Below are 21,347 nucleotides of genomic sequence, written 5' to 3'. Positions count from 1 at the left end.
TAATATCAATTATTTACTGTTTAAATTGTCATATACATTGTTAATTAATAGTAAGGATGTTTTGCATGTTACACCTTACCATAATCTATTTTTTAGATCCATGATTTGATTTATTCACCACTTGCTCATTTGATTAATTTATCTTTTTCTGTGGGTGAATGTCCTAATTCACTAAAACGCTCTAGTTAACCCTCTGCTCAAGAATGGAGCGATGAACGTTTGTACTAACATCAGGCCTATTTCACTAGTTACAACCTTTTCTAAAATATTTTAGAGAATATTTCTGGATAGATTGTTATCTTCTGGGGAGGAATGGTATTCTTTCTCCAAGCCAGTTTGGTATCATAAAAGGAAAATCAACCTCTGACGCAGTTGACTCTGTTAATTCATTTTTGACACAGGCTCTAAACTCGGGCAATTCAGCTATGGGATTGTTTTTCGATTTAACCAAGGCCTTTGATATGGTTAATCACAACATTTTGCCAAAAAAAACTCCACCTACTTGGCATTAGAGGTGTATCGTACTCTTGATTTTATCTTACCTACGTGGGAGGAAGTAATCAGTTCAGCTTCCTTTTTTGGACAGCTATAGCTGTCAAAGATCAGCCTCGTTAACATCATGTGAGGTAATAAGAGGAGTCCCGAAGGGTTCAGTACTGGGACCAATCATGTTCATCTTGTTTGTGAATGATCTCCCAAACTGCATTACTGGTACCAATGCCAGAATTTGTCTTTTTGCAGACGATACATCCCTTACAATGAAAGCACAAAATCGCTTGGACCGCATAACACTGGCTTCTGAAGAAACACACAAAATATCTCAGTGGTTTCAGCATAACCAGCTCGTTGTAAATAATGAGAAAACTCGAATGATTAACTTTTCTATCAGGATTTCTCAGAATATGGATCATATTACATTCCGTTTGAGGGATGAAGAGATTTCGTCTGAGAACTTGCTAAAGTTTCTAGGCGTTCAGATTGACAATAAATTAAGCTTCCACGATCATAGTGAGCTCGTCTCTAAGAAAATAAGCTCAGGGATTTTTGTTATAAGAAACCTATCAAAGTTTGCTGATACCAGAGTGACCTTGGCTACTTACTATGGTTTTATCTACCCCTTTCTCACATATACGATAGTTATTTGGGGATGTGAAAGTGTAAGCACAAAATTCGTTTTCAAACTCCTGAAAGGGGGTTGAGAGCGGTTTTTTGGAAACCGTGCAGAACTTCATGTAGGTCGCATTTTAGGGAGGCCAAAGTTATAACATTACTATCGATTTATGTCTTGAACTGCGTGACATTTGTTCACAAAAACCTCCACCTTTTTAAATCACACAATCCTCCACATCGTCACAATCTACGTCACTCCAATATAATTACCATTTCTGCCCATATAACAAGTTTTTTTGAAAGACATTTATTAGTCAGCGGCATTAAACTATATAATGCTCTTTCAGACTTTATGAAACAAAAACAAGTCCTTTATTGAGAGGGAGGCCAAACAGCATTTGGGACAGCGGGCTTATTATAGTGCTCAGGGACTTTCTCGAATGCTCTGGTCAGACTAGCTTATATTGAGCTTTATATTGAGACTAGCCACATGTATAAGCTTTAATTTATTTTAGCATTAATAAATCTTTAGGTAATTCTAAGCAATTACTTTGTCAACCCCACATTTTTTCATGTTTTATTACGGTCATAAGGATTTTCTCAGAAAGCAAGAAACATTTAATTCAAGCCCCGCAAGGCCGTCCTACAGGTTGCCGAGCGATAAGAAGGTTCAAAGTCCACGCGATAATAGTAAAAGTATAAAAAGTAAAGAATGTCTTATTTTACCAGGCGAAGTTAGGGCTAAGAAGCCCTCTCTAACACTTAACCTGGGGACCAACGGCTTAAAGGTGACTTCCGAACCACCACCAATGGCCGGGCAGGCGGGCCGCTTGCTAGGACAGGATCGCTCAGCGGTCACCTATCCAAGCAGCGGCCACGCTCGACGTTGCTTGATCTGGTTATCTTGCGATAACCGCCGTACCCGCTACACTGCGCCAATAGTGGCTTGTGGGAGACGCGCGGAAGGCCAGTTGTGACAGTACGGTTATGGCTAGTGTTTCCTCCAATAATCCTTTTTTATGTGCCGGGTGTGAGAACACGTTACTTAGTTTCACGGTTTCAAGTGAAGATCAGGAAAAGTTAAAACGTTGTTTGTACGAACACGGCGTTTTGCAACGCACCAAAGTTTGTCCAACATGTGGCGGGTCGATGACGTTAAATGAAGAAAAACACCCGTTTACAATCGTGGTCGTATTATTCAAGGTAAGTGGGTGTTTAGGGGGTTCGAACGAGATTCCAGGAAGTGTTTTTTAATACCTGTAGCAAGACGTGATCACGCAGAATTGTTACCTATTATTAAGCGGTATGTGCTTCCCGGAACTACTGCAATAAGTGACTGTTGGCGGACCTATAACTGTTTACAGTTTGAAGGTTTTACATATTTGACCAATTTTGTTGACCCAGACACGGGAGCACACACTCAAAATATTGAGCGTTTGTGGAGAGAAGTGCGGGGAAACGTTCCGAGGTTCGGCAATACAAAACACCATTTTATTGGCCACCTTTCTCAGTTCATGTTCAGACGGAAACATAACGATTACAAACAAAGACTACACCATTTATTTCGGGCTATCGGTGAAGTTTACAACGGGGAACCATCGCAACAGAACATTGATTCAGTTGCCGCTGACTCGAATGAGGACGTTGAACCAGGCGATTACTGAGGTAATTTCTATTTGTATATAGCAAATATTTACTTTCCGGGACCTAAATTGTTTGTTTTTTTTTTTTTTTTTAATTTCACATACATCTCTAGATTATCGTAGTAAAATATGAAAAAGTTTGGGGTTGACCAAGTAATTGCTCAGAATTACATATTTATCTACTTTTGTAATCACTTTTTTCAAACTATAAAAATGGAAAATTGAAATGTAAAAAAATATACTAAAATACTTGTTATAGTAGTTGTAGGCCAACTTATAGCCAATGTTATGTTGTGTCGGACGAGTTCACACATTTTGCAGCACTTGACATTTCAAGTGCTTATGATAATGTAGCTATTCCACTCCTACTGAGAAAATTATACATGCAAGGTATACCAACAAAGTTTATACATCATTTTAGTAAATGGCTCATAGGAAGAAGTCTACATCTGATTCTTCCAAATGAAACAATTACCAGACATGCCTACAAAGGTTTTTGCCTCAAGGAAGTGTAATAAGTCCTCTTCTTTTTTCAATGTACGTCTCTGATTTAAAGAACAGCCTACCTGAAGAAATACAGACAGTACAGTTTGCTGATGATATATCTCTTTACACTTGTCATAAGAACTATGACACAGCATCCAACAATATGGAAATTGCACTCAACAACATTGTTAAAAGTTTTGATAAATTATATCTTGAGCTTAATGCCACCAAAAGTAATATTACAGTATTTTCAAGGAAAAAGAAATAATGATAATGAACAGTACGGATTATTTTTATGTTAATGGTCACAAAGTAACACCTAAAAATACTATCAAACTGTTAGGTGTGACAATAGATAATAAACTGTCATTTTCAGATCATATAAAATAACCTATTGCAACCAATGTCAAAAAGACATAAATATCCTTAAAATGTTAGCATGTGGAAAGACAGGGATCTCATCCGGACCTCATAATTAAAGTATACAGAGGTCTCATACTGGCTAAACTGGATTATTGTAGTTTTTTGTTTGGTCATGTATCTGCAAAGTTACTAAATAAACTTGAAGTTATACAAAATCAAGCCTTGAGGATAACCATGGATGCATTTAAATCGACACCTATCATAGCTTTACAAACGAAACCTCAACATTACCATTAAGTATGAGGCGTACTGCCATTTCAGAAAGAGTCATATACAAAATAATATATGATGAAGAACATCCAGCACACTATAAAATTAATTATCTCAATCTATTAATCAGCATGTCAAGTTATTGGAAGAATAGGAAAATCCCCCTGTATATAAAAAGCCATACATAAGATTGATGGTGAAGTGGATCATAATTACTTTGACCATAAACTTAAAATACCAAACCACTGGGATTTGGACTGTCCAATTTTATTGACCAATCCAAATGTAGTATTTAATACATTAATAGATAATGAAAGTTACAGTAAAAAGACCTGTAATGGCGGCGGTAATCCATCAGGGCATAAATAGAATGTTTGTAACAAAATATAAAGATTGTTTGGCAGTTTTTTCACAGATGGTTCAAAATGAAATGAAAAGGTTGGAGCTGCTGTTTATATTCCATCACTACAAATAGAACACAAATTTAAGCTAAGCCAGCATATGTCGAGTTACTCTGCAGAAATATATGCAATTTATTTAGCAGTTGAATTTGTTCTGCCATTAAATGAAGTCAGCATAGTTATATGCACTGACTCTTTATCAGCCATCATGGCATTGGAAAACTGCAGTAAGGGACATAAAGAAAATGGTATTATCATGATGATTTTTAAACTGTTGGTGGAAACACAGAAAAGAATATATATTCAGTGGATACCTGGACATATAGGAATCCATTATAATGAAAGGGTGGACAAATTAGCAAAGGAAGCAGCTAATGATGGAGTGGAAACACAATACCTGCCAGTACCTATTGATGATTTTAAAGCCTTCCAGAAAAAATTGTATGGTGTACAATTTACAAACCTCTTACAACAATCCTCAAAAGCTGGGTGGTTTAAACAGATACAGAGCCAATTTACAAAATACTCATGGTTTTTAAATCATGTAATTTTAGCAGGTGGGAAATCATTAATATCAGTAGATTGAGGCTTGGTCATGGCAATGTAAATTCATGTCTATACAGAATAAAAAGATACTTCACTCCGCTATGCCTGAACTGCACAATGGCTAAGATAGAGACAATGGAACATGTTTTGCTGGAATGTCCCAAGTACTCTTATGCCAGACAACTTAGTTACAAGAAAAGTAAATCAATCAAGATACAAAGCCAATCAACAGAATTCGAATATTATATTAATCGATTTGCTGCGAAAAGCAGACACTCAAATTTATAAAGAAATTAATGATTTTTTTTTAAAAATAGTAAGTAGAACCATGTAAATTTGATTAGATTGTGGAACACTTAGAATACATGCTTGTTACCTAAATGGCCTGGGTGGCAGTGAAGAATATCAAAATCACTATCCTATAATCCAATCAAAAAGATTTCCTTAGTTTTTTTCCTTCTCCTAACTAACCATAAAATTACACAGAACAGGTTTAGAAATTATGGTTCTAGGGTATGGATTTTACCCTACATAACCTTCATAGAAAACAAACCAAATGAAATAAAACATCTGAGAATCTATTTTTTTTTCTTTTTTTTCTTTTCTTTTCTCTTTTAAGCCTCAGCTTTACGCTATGCCGGCTTCGATGTTCACTCGTTTTATTATTATTATTACACTGATATTTATTTGCAAAGTACACTAATCCTGTCTATGCCTGATTGGACCTCCCCGGGATTTGAACCCGTGATCTCTCAGTTAGAGAGCCGAGACTATATCCATTAGTCCTACGGAGGAGGACTGGCCTGAGAATCTAATAGTAAATATAGTAAATTACAAAAAAAGAAGAAGAAAAAAAACACATGACTTGGAAAATGCAAAGACTAACTAATTGTTCATAGTTTGGCCGGCAACCACAAGGTTCATGTGTAAAAGTGAATACGGCAAATAACTAGAAAGAAGACAGAGCAAGTGTACTACGTGGCCGCGTTATAAGATATATAAAGGCCAGCCAACAGGCAAAAAGAAGAAAAAAAAAGAGTTCACACATTAGTTCAGTGTGTTTGTTTCTTGTTTGATTTGGTTGGTACTGTAGGAACGAAAAGTGAGGTTATGGTTAATGTTGTCTTAGTGTTTTTATTTGCTTAACCCATGTTTAAATTACATAGTATTATAAGGGCTAGCACTTTCAATTTTTGATCATTGTATTGATTATTTTTATCTTATAGGGCTTAGGTTATAGATGTCATAGATAAAATGTTTACCAAGAAAGTTAAAGTTAAAAGTTTAAGAAACGTTTTGGCATCTCCTTTTCACCTACAATGGTAAGTTTGGAATTTATATAGTTTAGGGACACTCCTATGTAGGGTATGATAAGCAGACCCAGTTTTTTATTTATAAGAATGTAATCATCGATACCTAATGTTCGCATCTCAAATCCTAGACTATCAATCGATATAAAAGTATCTATAGTCCTCATTAACAATCATATGTTTTAAATTAAATTATGAATTTAATATTTACAGTGATCAAACAATTATAACCAAAATTAGAAAAACTGAAGACGACCATATTTGCTCCTCTCACAGTCACAGTTGTTTCTTTCCCACAAATTTCACATAATGGGTTTTTCAGTACGACTCCAACATGTTGAAGCCACGAAAAACATGTTTTATCATCTTTCAAAGCAATGCCGTGTAGGTTTTTAAAATTTACTGCCATTTTTAATAATACAAATTTTTAATACTTATGTAACATTGAAATATTACCCTACACGTATTATTTGAAAGTGTTTACAGCTGTTGATATAGATTATTTAAGTTAATTGTTCAAAATGATTAATCAGTATCGATTGATTATATCATTGGTTATGATCAAGTTATATCGTTTACCAATTTCGATATAAAAAACCGGGTCCGCTTATCGTACCCTACCCACAACCCCAATTTTTGGACACTGGAAATTGTTCAGAGCTCCTCGTATAATATGGAAGGGGAACATTTAAGGTGATGAAACATGAAATATAGAAGTTATGGCAGTTGACTCTGATTGGCCAGTTAACCCTCGTAATCCTGGGTAGGTCTGGCAGACAAACATTTAGTTTGGGTGATTTTTTTTATTAGTTTACCTGCTAATAATGGTTACAGTATAATAAGTGGTCCCCAACACAATCGGATTATGATTATCTATTTTAAATATCGATATTATTGATACAAAATTTTACATCTAGATATTCATAAATAATCATTGCAAGCTTTCTTTATTTAGACTAGTGAAATCATTACCAGATGTTGTTATTTCGTTTATGTAGGATAAGGCTAGTGACAACGGTAGGGACAATGGTGATAAATATGCAGATATTGGCTCAAAATAGTTTTATAAACACTGAGTAATTTTTTAAATGGTTACAAGATAATGACCTTGCTCCTTTATTAAATCGGAACTGTCCAGTGTGTATTGACAAGATGAAAACTAGAATTATTAAAGGTGAAAATAACAAGAAAAGTAAGAACAAACATGATTTATCTAAAAAGTAAGACTTGTTTTAACATTCTAAATTAGCAAATGATATTACTTAATCATAACCATCGATATAACCAATAAATATTGATTAATTATTTTGAACAATTAAAATAACATTCTATATATCAACAACACTGTAAACACTCAAATAATACACGTAATCGTATTATTAATATTTTATATATATATATATATATATATAATATATGATTACGTGTACATATATATAACAATAATCATTATTATTATACATACACGTAATAATACTGTATATAATTACATGTGAATAATTATAAACAATTCAATAATTAGTGACATAAACCATATATGAATTATTTATAATTATTCTCATAATTATTTATGAGTTTTCCTGTTTAATCGATCTCGTTCTGGTTTGTTTACTTTTGATGATTTCTTAATTATTTGAGTTTTCCTATATTGCTATATACTCATTTAAATTTAAAATATGATTGTTATTTAGGACTATACTGTATATACTTTTATATCAAATGAGAGTCTAGGATTCGAGATGCGAATATTAGGTATTAATGATTATATTCTTTGATATAAAAAACTGGGTTCGCTTATCGTACCCTACCCATTTTTTATGCTTTTAAAATCATATAATTGTGAAGGTATACTTTTATATGTAAAAGAAATTTATTTGTTTTAGATTGCATCAAATAACTAAACAATATTTAAACGACGTTTGAGCAGAGTAGTACTTTTACAATTACTTTAGCCAATCTTAAATAAATATATAAATATATTGCTGTAATGGAACCCCATTTATTGAACACAGTGTTTATGGCATGAAAAAATGTTACAATTTAATTCAAAATAGAACCACTATTGACATTGAGACAAAGTAGGAGTCTCTAAATGATAATTAGAGGGTTGCTTTTATTGTCAGTCACATTAAGAAAGAGTTGTATGATCAATACCAGATTAATATTTTAGGTATAATTAGTAAAGAACAGAACAATATCAAACGTTAATGTTTACTGATGAAAACCACTCAAGACTATCTTTTTAGCGACATGTTAGGTTCTCGATCTTTAATTCCAGCACTAAGTAAAACATATCATATATCAATGTTTTTGTGCCTTTTCTTTATTTTTTTAGTTGTTTGTTGCCCATACTTTAAAGTAATAGAAAATACTATGTGTTTTATTGGATCAATTTTGTTGCTTACTTAGGCTATAAGAATTATTTAACTGGATACTTTTAAGTTTTTTAAAAAAAATTCTGATTTGGAATTTCTTCAGTATGATTACAAATTGTGGCGTACAGTCTCAGTCTGAATCATGTACTGCGTTTATCTTAACATATTACTTGTGATGAAGAAGAAGAAAAGTCATTGAAGGCAAGCTCTATAATTCCTGCAGACTACTTTCTTTGTTAAGATGATGTTGCCACAAAAAGTGTCCATATTAACTTTTTTCTCATTCTTCATCTTCTCTTGTTTGTAGTATGTCCTGTTCTGTAAGACTGTTTTGTGTTTCGATTTTGGCGTGTTCGTCATCATAAATTAATAATTTTTGTGTATGTTTCACCTTAAGTTATTTTAACAATTTTAGGAAGAGGATAGATTCCAATCCTCAAAATGTAGTGTTCCTGTTAACCTTGATAATGTTGATCCAAGAAACTGTCTCAGGCAATTTTAGTTTAAAAAACATTTCATTTATATTATATACTGGTATTAAAAATAGAGTAACATTTCTGCTCACATACTCAATTAAATGTTGAATCAGTGAAAATAACTACAATAAAATGGACCTGAAAGTAAATAAGAAATTATCAACAAGTTAATGTTAAATGCACATAAAATTGGCCTCAAAATGCTTTTTGAGGCCAATTTTGAGGTGTATTTTGCTGAATGTGGAGATTAAAAGTGACAAGAACTATTTTTCTACATAGACAAGATTGATTTTGATGGTGGTGCATATCCCTCCTTTTCATATGCCATATCAAAACATAATCTACTTTCTGGATAGCCCTCGTATATGGGAAAGAGTGAATTCTTTGAAGAGCAAATATTTATCACATTGGTATTTATGTTTACTTTAAATCAGCTAAATGAAATTATTTATATTTTCCAGGTTAAAGAAAAGTGAAGAAGAAATTGCTCCTGTAAGGGATTCACTTGCAAAGTAAGTTTTTCTAACTGATGTAGGCATATTAATATTTTACTATGAATATGGAAATTTATGACTTAAATTAATCTTAAAATTAAACCAGGTTATGGTTTAGAAATAAGTATATTATACTTTGCTACTTTTAAAATTATAATGTCACAAACATCCTTTATAATCACTTTTTTAATAAAAGCATAGACAGTAGAGCAGAGTGTGGAAAACAATCTCATGGAGCATGACACAATGGTGCGTCCTGGCATCAGCATTACCTGGCTGGTTTATTTTTTAGAGTGTGATGTAGTGTCTTCCCCCACCGTGTTGAGGTGCATGGACATCAAACTCATAGTACTAGAGGTTTGTGGTAAAAACCCAAATGGCAGTATCACTACAAGATGAACTACCATGACAGTTGAAGCTACCAATAGTTCTCTTGTTTGCTATTAAAAAAAATTAAATCTGTTGACTGTAACCTTTCGGTTGTTAGGGGCAAAGCCTAAATCCAACAATGAAAGTTTATATGTGTTTTATTACGTATGTCCTCAGCTAGAAGGGGGGCATAACTTTTTCAAATTGAATATGTAATCAAATGAGATCTCATTTCCATATTTTAACATCTAGTATTTAAGACTAGCACAGAGAAAATAAGATTTTCATAAAAAAAAATTTACAAAATTACCAGCTGGAACGATCCCACAACTAAATCCACTGGGGTGTTTTGGCTGTGTTTTCAGTCTCTCTGCAAGTTCCATGACTGATATTTTGTGTGTGATCTCTTGCCTGCCAGTTCAACCACTGTCAAATTCTGTTCATAGAAGTTTTCCATGTTTTTTGAAAACCTTTAGATCTCCTCAATTGTGCTGGTGGCAAAATGATTCATGCTGTATTATGCCTTTGTTACATCTGAGGATGTAACATAAAGCTGATGCAATTTTGACTAGACTTTAGTCAAGATAACACTTAACACTGTTACATGTTCAACATTGTTATTTTCACAGTCGAACAACAATGCAGATTGATTATGTAGCAATAATACTACTAACCAAATGAAGGACAGAGAAGCCACCAGAATAAAGGACCAAGTAGAATAGAAGGTTTATAACAAATATTAAAACTTCATACCATTACCTAGGAATATCGCTGATTGAGTAAACATTTTTATCTGATTATCAGAAAAATTTAGGAGATGCGGGTAGTTTTTCAGACCAATCATAGTCGGTACTTAAGACAGGAATGGACCACATCGCTGAGTGGGTCAGATGGATCGCCCAAGACAATACGAGCAAGACAAAAAGCCCTAAGAAGGCCTGTTTAGGTGTGGTTCTCATAAAACCGGCTGATGACAGGACTTACGCTTGGATCTACTATAGGAAATATGGGAGGAAATTAAAATCTGATGAATCAGGTACTGAAGTTCAGGCCATCAGGCAGACAGGAACTAGATGTGTTGCATGTCAACACCATTAGTATTGGTAATGCTACAATGGTGTCATAGTACTTTTTATATAAAAATAATATTTCATCTACAAAAACTATGTTATTTAGCAATGCTATTACTATATGCCAAGTACTATATCAAGTGTTCAACACAAATATGTGGTTAGTGTGACGTGTCCACACTGTTAGTAACGATGATGCCATGATGACATTAAAGTAATTTTTAAATTTAAAAAAATTAAAGTTGTTTTCTTAAAGGTAATTATATTCCATAGTTATAAATGAATACAGTAGGCTAAAGTGTAGGCTTTCAGATGCTGTACCCTGAAATAGGACTGGGCTTGAATGTATTAATAGAGAGATAGACCTCATTTTGCTTGAGCAATGAAGATTTCATTTGACTTTATCTTTTTATGACCTTAAAGGTTATGGTTTTATATTTTATATGTGTAGTTTATTTTCAGACAAATAATAAAAATTATTAACACATGGTACAGTAAAATGTATTTATTATCTTATAAAACCTATTAAGATTGTGAGAAACAATATTTTATACACAGTATTGTACAAAGCTAAGTTGTTGAAACTATTTATTTGATCTTGGTTATTAACGGATAGTATAGATATTATTAAGCTTTCAAGACTTAACTGTAATACTATGTATTTGATTTTTTTTAGACTGCTTCCAGCTGCTAAATTAGAAAGGACACAGTTGAGCAAGCAATGGAAACTTAGTGAAGTTATAAATGAGAAAAATAAAGTTGGCTCAAATAAACAACACAATTTATACAGGTACGTATGTCTTACTTTAGTGGTAATTAATTGAATTTTTATAGTAAACAAGTGTGTTATTTATTCAACTGTTTGATAGTTGAGTTTTTTTATGTAGAATCATTTTTAATACACTTCTACAAAGTAGGGATATATGAAACTACTATTTAACAAATTCGAATTTAATACAATCATCAATAAAGAGACATATTCCTGAGATAAGAGCAGTTTTGTTATTTAAAATAGTTCTTCTGGGAAGAAGTAGGTAATTTTGTGACACGTCTGAAATATAATTGATTTATTCTAATGGAATTTACATGTAATTTTGAGTACAGTTTTGGAATACAAAGATTGTTTGTAAGAAAATGCTGAGGAAGTATTATTGTACGTATTTCAGAACACTTTATTTTTTTCTCTAGCTTCATAAATAACAGAGTTATATTTTTCTAAAGTTTGAATGGCCACCATATTGAAATGGAATAGTGTATCAAGCAAGCCAACAAACTTAGTCTAGATATTTATGATTAATATTTTAAAAATATATAAGTGTACCTTTGCATATTGCATATTCTATAACAGTTTAAAAACACAACTGCAAAAAAATGGGCTTGCTTGTTCAAAAAGTTACTATATGGGCAGATGGAGGGTTAACCAATACTTTTAACCCTTCCCAGACAGATATATTCCAGCGATGGACTTTGACCGAATCACCAAACACGATTATATCCTAAATTATATATTGTGTCTCTTGCAGAATTTTTTAGTTCATAAAAAGCCTTCGGAATGGCAGGCGGCGCATACTTTGTGCTTAACGTGGATGACTATGAAGTATTTTTAGATGGCCTACTTTCCGCAGCAGTGGGAGGAGAGTGTCCTTTGTCTAACTCCTTCCACCTGCTTGTTACAGAGCCATAACCAAATATATCCCTTGTCTGCCCAGAGGATAAGATAATATGAGACCTTATCTATGAAACCTTAGATAAGAAAATGCTAATAATTAGTAGTTAATAAAATTTTTCAGTTTTATTAGATTGTACCATGAATTTGAATTTAGATCAAATTAATGTATGGTAGAAAGTTATTTTAGATTTGTATCAATAAATATGCCAATTTCAACTAAACAGTCCCGTTTTATTTTATTTTTTTACCTCTTATAGCAAATGTATAATAAAAATTTGCTTTTTACTTAAAGTAAAATATATTTTATAGATGTTTTGGTGTTAAAGGAAGATTATGAAATTCATTAGTGGCGAAGGGTTAATACTGATTGATACATATTAAATTTAATATTTTTTCAGAAACTACCTTGCTCTTGGATTCCAATCAGTGATTCGAGGGCTGGAGAAGAAAGAACTTTGCTGTGTTATACTGAGCAGTGAAATAACACCAGTTTCTCTACAGAAGGTGTTGGTTGCTTCTGCCTATACAAATGGTGTTCCTGCACTTGTCATTCCTGATCTTAAAAAAATCGCAAAGTCTTCTCTAGGGTTCACAACAATGGTAATAGGGTTCAAGGTTAGAAAATATTTTTTATATAGTTTAAGTATAATTTATGACGAAATGACAATACCAAGTGTACATAAATTTAAAAATAAATATATAAACTCTTAATCCACAATATCATGTGGTAGTGAGTGCAGATGTTTTCAACATGGCAAACTCTGCTTATTTCATCACCAATCCATAGATGAATTCAAATAAATTATTTTTGTAAATCTATTAAAGAAATTAATGCAATTAAATTGACTTTTTGTCAATTGAGACAGCATTTATTGTTTGTAATATACATTACATGCATTTTTCACTGAAATTATGTTTCAATTTTCCATAACCAGAAAAACAATTAGTGAGAAACTTGTAGTTTGGAAATTTTTGTGTTTCATTGTATACTGATAAATAAATTTTTAAAGATGTACAGTGAAGCCTATTAAAAATATGTGATTTTTTACTAATCTAAAGTGAAACTTCTTTAACGTTTTGTAGACTTTGTGATGATTTGTCTGGGAATGATTCCATATCCTCCTACAATTACATTGAGTGAAATTTCAGATTTTACTAGTTATAAATTAGATGTACTGTTGATACATTTGCAAGTTACATTATAGTAATACACATGCGTCTTTTTCAGAATATTGTAAGTGAATCTCCAGAAAACCAGTTTTATCCAGTGTACAGAATGATTTCAGAAAATCCACTGTCAATCGATGCACCATTTCTGTTGTCACAGAAGGAAGATATTATAAGTGATCAAGATGTTAATATGGTTTTTGATGAACCATCCAAGAAGCAACAAGAGAAGCTAATTGAAAGTTTGTACTTGTATAGAAAAACAACGAATGAAAGAGTATTCGTTCCCGAAAACAAAAAAGGTCCCATCAATGAAAATAGTTCTAAAAATGATACACAAAAGATGGATGATTTCATTCATCTAGATAAAGCTCAAGTAAAAATTGCATCTTTAAATGATGTTAAAAAAGAGTTGCCTTCCAAAACTAATTCATATGATATTGATGATGAAGATGATACTGACAGCTGTGATGATAATATATTTTTTGTTGATAGTAAACCTGACGAATCTCTGTTATCTACTGAAAAACAAACTATTAATAACGATAATATGCAGTGGGAAAATTCTTTAAAAAACCGGCACAAAAAGGAAACAAATAGAAAATCATTCTCTAACAACCAAGTTAAAAGTTCTCAACATTCAAAGTCACCGAATAAAAGTCCTGGATTCAACCAATCGAACGTGGTAAATGTACAGGAGAAAGAAACAAGTTCTCAACCAGTTTCACATCTTAAGAAGAAACAAAAAAGGTTGAAACTTAAAACATGTAATCCGTCAAAAGTAAACTTTAGGCCTTTACTTGTGATGTCTGTCACTAATAATTCAAAGAAGAATAAATTTAAGAGAAATGCGTAAGTGTAAATAAATAAGATTTATAATTTATTTTTCGAATAAACTTATTAATAAATTGTTCTATTAGCTTATTTAGTCCCTTTATTCTGAGATCGTGTTGTATATAGATTAAACATACAAACGAAAAACAATTAAATAATTATTGAATGAATTTATCATATGTAATGGTTGTCACCAGCAACCACACTGTCTTAAGTGTTACACTCTTATGTTATTATTATTAATTTAGCTGTACATTTTTTATGCTTGGATCCTTGAAATCCTACACACAGTTGTTATTATTATTAATTTAGCTGTACATTTTTTATGCTTGGATCCTTGAAATCCTACACACAGCAGTAGATTCACGGTAAACACACTTCTGTCTGAATGAGTTTTTCCTAAAACACAGATCGAGGACTAAGTCGCGATGTGGCTTGTACTATTGTATATACAGTGTGTTCCAAATTTTATGCACACTGAACTATAAGAGATGCAGCAAATATTAAATGGACAAAGTTGTGCGTATTAATAAGACCGGCAAATTAAAGAGGTCAAGTTGATTATTGGTTGTTGTTCACTCGCTGCGCTCAAAAAACTTTTTGAACAAAATTTTCACACACTCACAGCTCTTTTATTTATAGTGCGCTAGGGGGTCTTTTACTAAAAATATGTAACGTTTGCCAATGCTAGGTTTGGGGGAATAATTTTGGTAATTTTTTGGTGTAGGGTTTAAGTGTCTTTATTAATGTAGTGCGTCAAAAAATGGCTGGCTGTTCTCTCACCAAGATCCGCCTCTGGGTACATGCTGGGACTGGATTAGCCGCATGTCTAAACTTGTCTATAACGGTCGTGTCGATGACGACTAGTGTAAATTTGGGCCAGGGCATTACAACCTATTGCAACTTTTTTTTTGAAATATGCATGATATTTTTTCTACTTTTTAAACATTATAATGAAAAACTTTTAAGACCCACAAGCAAGGTTTGATTAGTTTTTCAATAAAAGAGAAGTGACATTAAAGCCATAATATTTATATTTCCTCAATAAATCCTTGTTATTTACACTCAAATGTCTTACCCAGATCACATTAGGTGACATGAAAAAAAACCTTTTAAAATAGATATACTATATCTCTAACCACTTTCTTCAATGTACCAACTATACTTATAACTCTCAGTACTCATTGACAAAATCGTTAGTTTCAACATATAAAACAATATAGAGCATTACTTTCAACAATCAGTGAATGGACTATAGTTGACAGCATGTGCACCACCTGTCACCCCGTCATGGTAGTGGTGGGTGGTACATCACTCTTAATGCTCACTGAATGGACTATATTTGACCGCATGTGCACCGCCTACCATCCCGTCATGGTAGTGGGGTGGTACATCACTCTTATCGCTCACTGAATGGACTATAGTTGACCGCATGTGCACCGCCTGTCACCCCGCCATGGTAGTGGTGGATGACTTAACACTCACTGAATGGACTATAGTTGACAGCATGTGCACCGCCTGTCACCCTGTCATGGCAGTGGTGGGCGGTGCATCACTCTGTGAATCTCAACAACAGTGACAGCTATCTCGGATGTCATTCTATTTATTGTAGTGGTAGTTAAAGAGGTCAATGTGCAGTGATTTTGTCAGCTTGTATTTTACTTAAGTGTGAATTAATATTTTTATTTGTAAAAATTAGTGTTTGTTTTAGTAATACACATATTGAAAGCATAATTTATTAAAGAGTGAAGATGAAAAGGATTAAAAAACTTCGGACATTACCACTGTCGTGATTCATAAATATAACACTACATTGTTAGTACTGAAATAAATCTTCCTCGGGTATCAAATATGTTAAAAGTATAAGGAACAGAAAAACATATAAAACTAATTACTATGAGGCGATGAATATAATGGTCAACAAGACAGCAAGTTGTAGTCAAAAGAACTAAAGCAATATATCTGATAATCGAGAGTGACTACAGGAAATGCCAACCATGTCACTGCACAAAACAAGCGCATATCTGCAAGCTTCAGACATGATTAAAGACGCGATAATGGATGTGTTGTTCCGTGCAGTGACATGTTTGATACTTGCTCTATTTATTCTTGACCCGCATGTACATGCATCATTATTGAGTCAATTTTGTTAACAACTTGTACTCTTGTTAACAATGACAGGAGTAAGTACACCACCACATATTAATTAATTAGTTTTTGGTATATTCTTAACATTTTGTTAATACAAAATTAATATATTCAAAGCATAGTGTTGTGATTCTCTAACATTAACAATTATCCAAACCCTGTTATCCTTTCAAGTCACTCATCATCAATATTTAGAGCCTGAAGATGCTCTAAGGCACAAACTCTACCAATAGCATAACAAATTTAGATTGATAAAGTATACATAAAACAAATTAGGTCTAAGATACAAAAAAACAGGTAAAAACTGAACTCCACACAGCCAAATTTGTGTCAACTTATTTTATTCAAAAGATTTCTAAACTATTTAATTTCTAACAACAAAGTAACATTGAAGATACTGTACAACTCATTACAATGGAGGATGTTGTAGAAATTGCACAGATGGATTGGACAAAATGTCACTTTACACTCAACAAACAATACACAGTATTGTACACTTAGTAATTGCCACCAACTCAATAATACCTGCGATTGCAGACGTCAAAGTGAATAAAACGCTTTCAGTAATAGATTCAATATGGCAACTGGGATACTGAGACATTAGTAAATCTAAGTTAGCTGCATTTGAATTCACTGACAACCGACTTTAAAAATACTTTAGTTTGTTAATGTATTATTTTTAAGCATTGTGCAATTTACATAATATTTATTGGTTAAAAAAATATATGTGAATTATTTACATAAGAACACCTTAAATTTACTATACACATTTAAGAGTTTTATGGTTTATAACATAAACAACTCTCAAACGCTGTAATTGGACTTTTCTGATTGAAAACTTCTGATTTGTTGGTTATAAGGTTTGAAAACAAAGAGTTATTTAAGAGTTACATATCTTATAAACCACAATTCGTATATACTAGGATGTATACAAAGAACCTAAAATGATACATGGTATCAGATACATAGGATTAAAATGCTCATTTTGTTTTACAAAGCATAACGTTAATTATATATATTTAAATATATAACAAAATATTTATCTTCAATATGAAGATATCAACTCCAACACTAGGTACAATACATTTAAGTACTTTTTGAATACATACTGTAATGCTCAAATTTTAATGAAAAATATTATGAAAATTTATGTAATAATTTGAAAATAAGCCAAAACGTTTTGTCCAGCACCTTGAATATTTACCTTAGGTTCTGTAATCTTTTCAATCGAGCAGAATAGGTACAAAATCCCAGCCTACAAATTTAAAAGCAAGAATTCGTTAGAGCCAAGATACAAATTATTATCAATGAAGTACACGCCATTTTAACATTTTTTAACACTGTGTCACCTTTTGAAGTAGTATTCATTTAATGAGGATATATCATAACTGATACATTATTATTATGGGTAGTGATTTACATAAATATTAAATTTTAGACTTGGGAGGGATTATTTGGTTGCAAAGGTTGGATAAAATGGCAGTAGAGCCATTGGCAATGCCATATAAATTCTGATACGACAACACTTGTTATGACAATTTTTTGACTTCGAACTTAGTGGTGTGCAAGTATAAAAAAATTAGATATTTTTGAAACAGTCCGAAAATCACCCGAAGCTTCCATAAAAGTCAAATACCGGTATTGAGAATCTATCACCTTAAGTTAATATTAAATGATTTATGCAATGTAAACCAAACTGTTCGTATTAAAACTGTTTCTAATATGTTGTTAGTGATGGTGGACTTGCAGTGTGGCAGGTTTTTGGTACAACAGAAATAAGCATACAGGTGCAAAGACGGTTCAGTGATGTATGTAGCACACAAACTAAAAATGTGGATATTAGAAAATGAATGTGGCACTATACGTTACATTCTTTGTGTCTACTTAAAAATTGTGTGTTGATAGGTAATATTCTTCCGGTTACATTCAATACGTTATCTATGTGGAGATTTGATGTATTATGCGCAACATTTAAGTACAGAAGAACCCTGTAAAACCAACCCTTTATGGAGGTTAAGGTCTGTCTCTTAATGTTAAGAGCTTAATTGTGAATACACAAGTCCCTTTTGAATGACAAATTGTATTACTAACAGTAATGGACGTAAAATAACAAAGTAAAGTGTACGTGAGGTTATAAAGATGCGGTCATAGTATGAATATTAATACAAACTGTACAAGAAGGGTATACTGAACGATAATGCACTGTCAAACTGGTTTATAGCTTGTAGTTATATTCCTCAAATAAAGTGAGAAGTATCGAATGTGTTTAAGTCAATGTTCTTAGAAAAAAAAACTGTTGACTTATGTTTAGTATCAGAAAGTGGCATGAAAATACAGAGAGCAAATACTGAAAAAAACTTAACTACTATGTATTTTTTAGTTTAATTTTTTAATGTTCATAAGGTAGAAATTGAGCATAAATCTTTTAATTACGTAGAGTTGTGTTTTTGTGTTTCTACCATAGCTACCAAATATCCACACACCCGTAGGTATTGTATAATGAATTTCTTATTGCGCAATACATCCCATCTGTCTCTTTCGGGATAGGGAGGCCCTACATGTACAACGTAAACTATGAGGGTTTGACTCTTTACTAGATCATTTTGAGATGCATAGTTTCTAAGAGTTACATTAACTAGTGTTGGGGCTATTAAAATATACAACACTATATACAATAATCTAAATGTGTAAATTTTATTTGATTACAAAATATTTGTTCATTTATTCGTAATAAACTATAACTTAAGTTGTTTATGAGTTCTTAAAGCAATAAAAAAGTCACTGATGAGTCTAATTACGGTGGATTGTAAACAATTTTATTTTAGGTAATTTAGATTTTAGCCTTCAAACTGAGGTATTGTGTCATTGAAACACACAAGAATCATACTGCAATAATAAATTATTGCATGATCAATAATTTCAGAACAGCCAAACATGAAATATTTCTCATTATATTTAATCAGTAAGTATTTTAACAGTTTAAAAGCTAAAATCTAAATTATCTATACTAAAATTGCTTACGATCCACTCACAAACTTCAACATTAACGAATAAAGACTATCATGAAAATAATAATATGTCTGCACTATTAAATACCAATAAAATTAATTAAAAAATACTGATAATGCAGGCCATGACATAAACAGATATATTGTAAAAAATAACTAAAATAAATAAAAATATGAAATTTAGAAAACAGCTTTTTGAAACTGGCAAGAGCAATTCAGAAGGCAATGGAATGTACAAGATATCGTGTTTTACTATTCATTATATAAAAACGTATGTTGAATAAGCCTTCAGAATTGTCGAAAGTAGAACACCAAATGCTACAACATAACATCTAATAACGTCAATGTGGGTAACGGGGCTACCTACAAGAGTTACGAGTTACAACTATCAATTGTGCATACCTCACTTCATTACAAACATGGTTGCAGGGGTGAAAGCCAGTCTAGTTTTTAACAAACTAAATCAAAGAATAAAATACACTAATACAAGCTGCCTTGGTTCCAACACTGATATTTTTCTTGTATGATTCACGGTTTTGGAGGAAACATGGACAAAATTGCAGCACATATCTTTTGAGGGTTGGTCTCGTTAGGATAATATCGTAGAGCCGTCTGCACTTGTTCTTCAGGAAAAATGGATGCCAAATGATAGAGAAGTCTTTGTCTAACCTCGTCCACCTTCGGGGGAGGATGGAAAGACGACGGGTGAGGCGTAGTGGGGGGAGGAATCGACCATGAAGAGGGGAGTGCAGGGGGAGGAGTGGACAGGTTCAGCTGGGGGTCCGAAGCGGAGGACAATGGTCGGGAACACATCTGAGCCGGGGGATGGGCAGGGGGTGCAGAAGCAATGCGAGTCACGTGCTGGTGAGATGGAGGAGAGTACGCGGGTGGTTCGCAACTCATGACACGAGTCACAGCCTGATGTTGTCGCTGGATGTGATACAACCTCGGATCACAGCTGGGGTTCAGAGTGAGCTGTCTCTGAAGTTTTCGATGGAGATTCTCGCTTTCGTCAGGCCAAGGTTTGGGTCCCCAGAGGGGTGGAGGTGGTGTAGCATAGCTGGGAGGAGGAGATCGGAAACAAGAGCCATCAATGTTGTCTACGCTTTGGCTCTTTCCTGGTAAACTGCTTGCTACATCCGGTGAAATGGTTGATTTTGTTCTTGAAAGTGGTGTTTTCTTCAAAGGTGTTTTCATATTCCCTTCACTTGACTGCAATGGAAGACTAAGCGATTTTCCTTTCAACTGATTTCCTAAAACAATAAAATATTTTATGAAGTTATTTAGTATTTGTTAGTAATTGACCATTACATCATGGCCGATATAAATGGTTTTTAGAGAAAATGTAGTAAAATAAGACGAAAGATATAAAGTTGTCAATTAAAAAAAATCAGGGAATGGTAGTGATAGTGATAATCAGTAACTCAATTTTATTTTAAAAAATTATTTAACTCTTAAATGCCAATGTCCGATTTTACCGGACGTTCAGGAAAAAAAAAAAATCACTAAAAACCGAAAGCTTTACATTTTAAACTAATATTATATTAAATTGTTTGTAGAGAATTGTTCTGTTCAAAATAAATTGTTATACTACACTTCCGATCAATT

At 32.8% G+C, this 21,347-nt stretch overlaps 2 protein-coding genes across 4 annotated transcripts in view; one reads left to right on the top strand and one right to left on the bottom strand.

Moving 5' to 3' along the window:
- Positions 1 to 5,895: 5,895 nt before the first annotated feature.
- LOC124363088 lies at positions 5,896 to 14,661 on the top strand. Of its 2 annotated transcripts, XM_046818191.1 has the most exons (6): positions 5,896 to 6,141; positions 9,442 to 9,492; positions 11,590 to 11,703; positions 12,981 to 13,197; positions 13,811 to 14,286; positions 14,404 to 14,661. In XM_046818191.1, the coding sequence occupies exons 1-6, from the start codon at positions 6,074 to 6,076 to the stop codon at positions 14,603 to 14,605; spliced, it is 1,128 nt and encodes a 375-aa protein (XP_046674147.1). In that variant the 5' UTR covers positions 5,896 to 6,073; the 3' UTR covers positions 14,606 to 14,661. The 2 variants fall into 2 exon arrangements, with proteins under 2 accessions (XP_046674147.1, XP_046674146.1); XM_046818190.1 differs by having other exon boundaries at positions 5,898 to 6,141; positions 13,811 to 14,661.
- A 2,394-nt stretch (positions 14,662 to 17,055) lies between these two features.
- Positions 17,056 to 21,347, bottom strand: part of LOC124363087 (endoribonuclease ZC3H12A-like) — a 67,848-nt gene continuing 63,556 nt past the window's right edge. For both annotated transcript variants that reach the window (XM_046818188.1, XM_046818189.1), the window contains exon 7: positions 17,056 to 20,992. In XM_046818188.1, coding sequence (XP_046674144.1) covers positions 20,268 to 20,992 — 725 coding nt within the window. In that variant the 3' untranslated portion in view covers positions 17,056 to 20,267. The remainder of the gene's footprint in view (positions 20,993 to 21,347) is intronic.

Source organism: Homalodisca vitripennis, chromosome 5, assembly GCF_021130785.1.
Source record: "Homalodisca vitripennis isolate AUS2020 chromosome 5, UT_GWSS_2.1, whole genome shotgun sequence".
In the NCBI taxonomy this organism is placed as follows: domain Eukaryota; kingdom Metazoa; phylum Arthropoda; class Insecta; order Hemiptera; family Cicadellidae; genus Homalodisca; species Homalodisca vitripennis.
This window is presented reverse-complemented; position numbering and strand designations above follow the sequence as displayed.

Excerpts from the sequence above, each read along its gene's own strand:
- LOC124363088 (XM_046818190.1), top strand. The coding sequence starts at position 6,074 with ATGTTTACCAAGAAAGTTAAAGTTAAAAGTTTAAGAAACGTTTTGGCA. Across the intron at positions 11,704-12,980 it reads AAACAACACAATTTATACAG|AAACTACCTTGCTCTTGGAT; the intron begins GTACGTATGTCT and ends ATATTTTTTCAG. Across the intron at positions 13,198-13,810 it reads CAATGGTAATAGGGTTCAAG|AATATTGTAAGTGAATCTCC; the intron begins GTTAGAAAATAT and ends CGTCTTTTTCAG.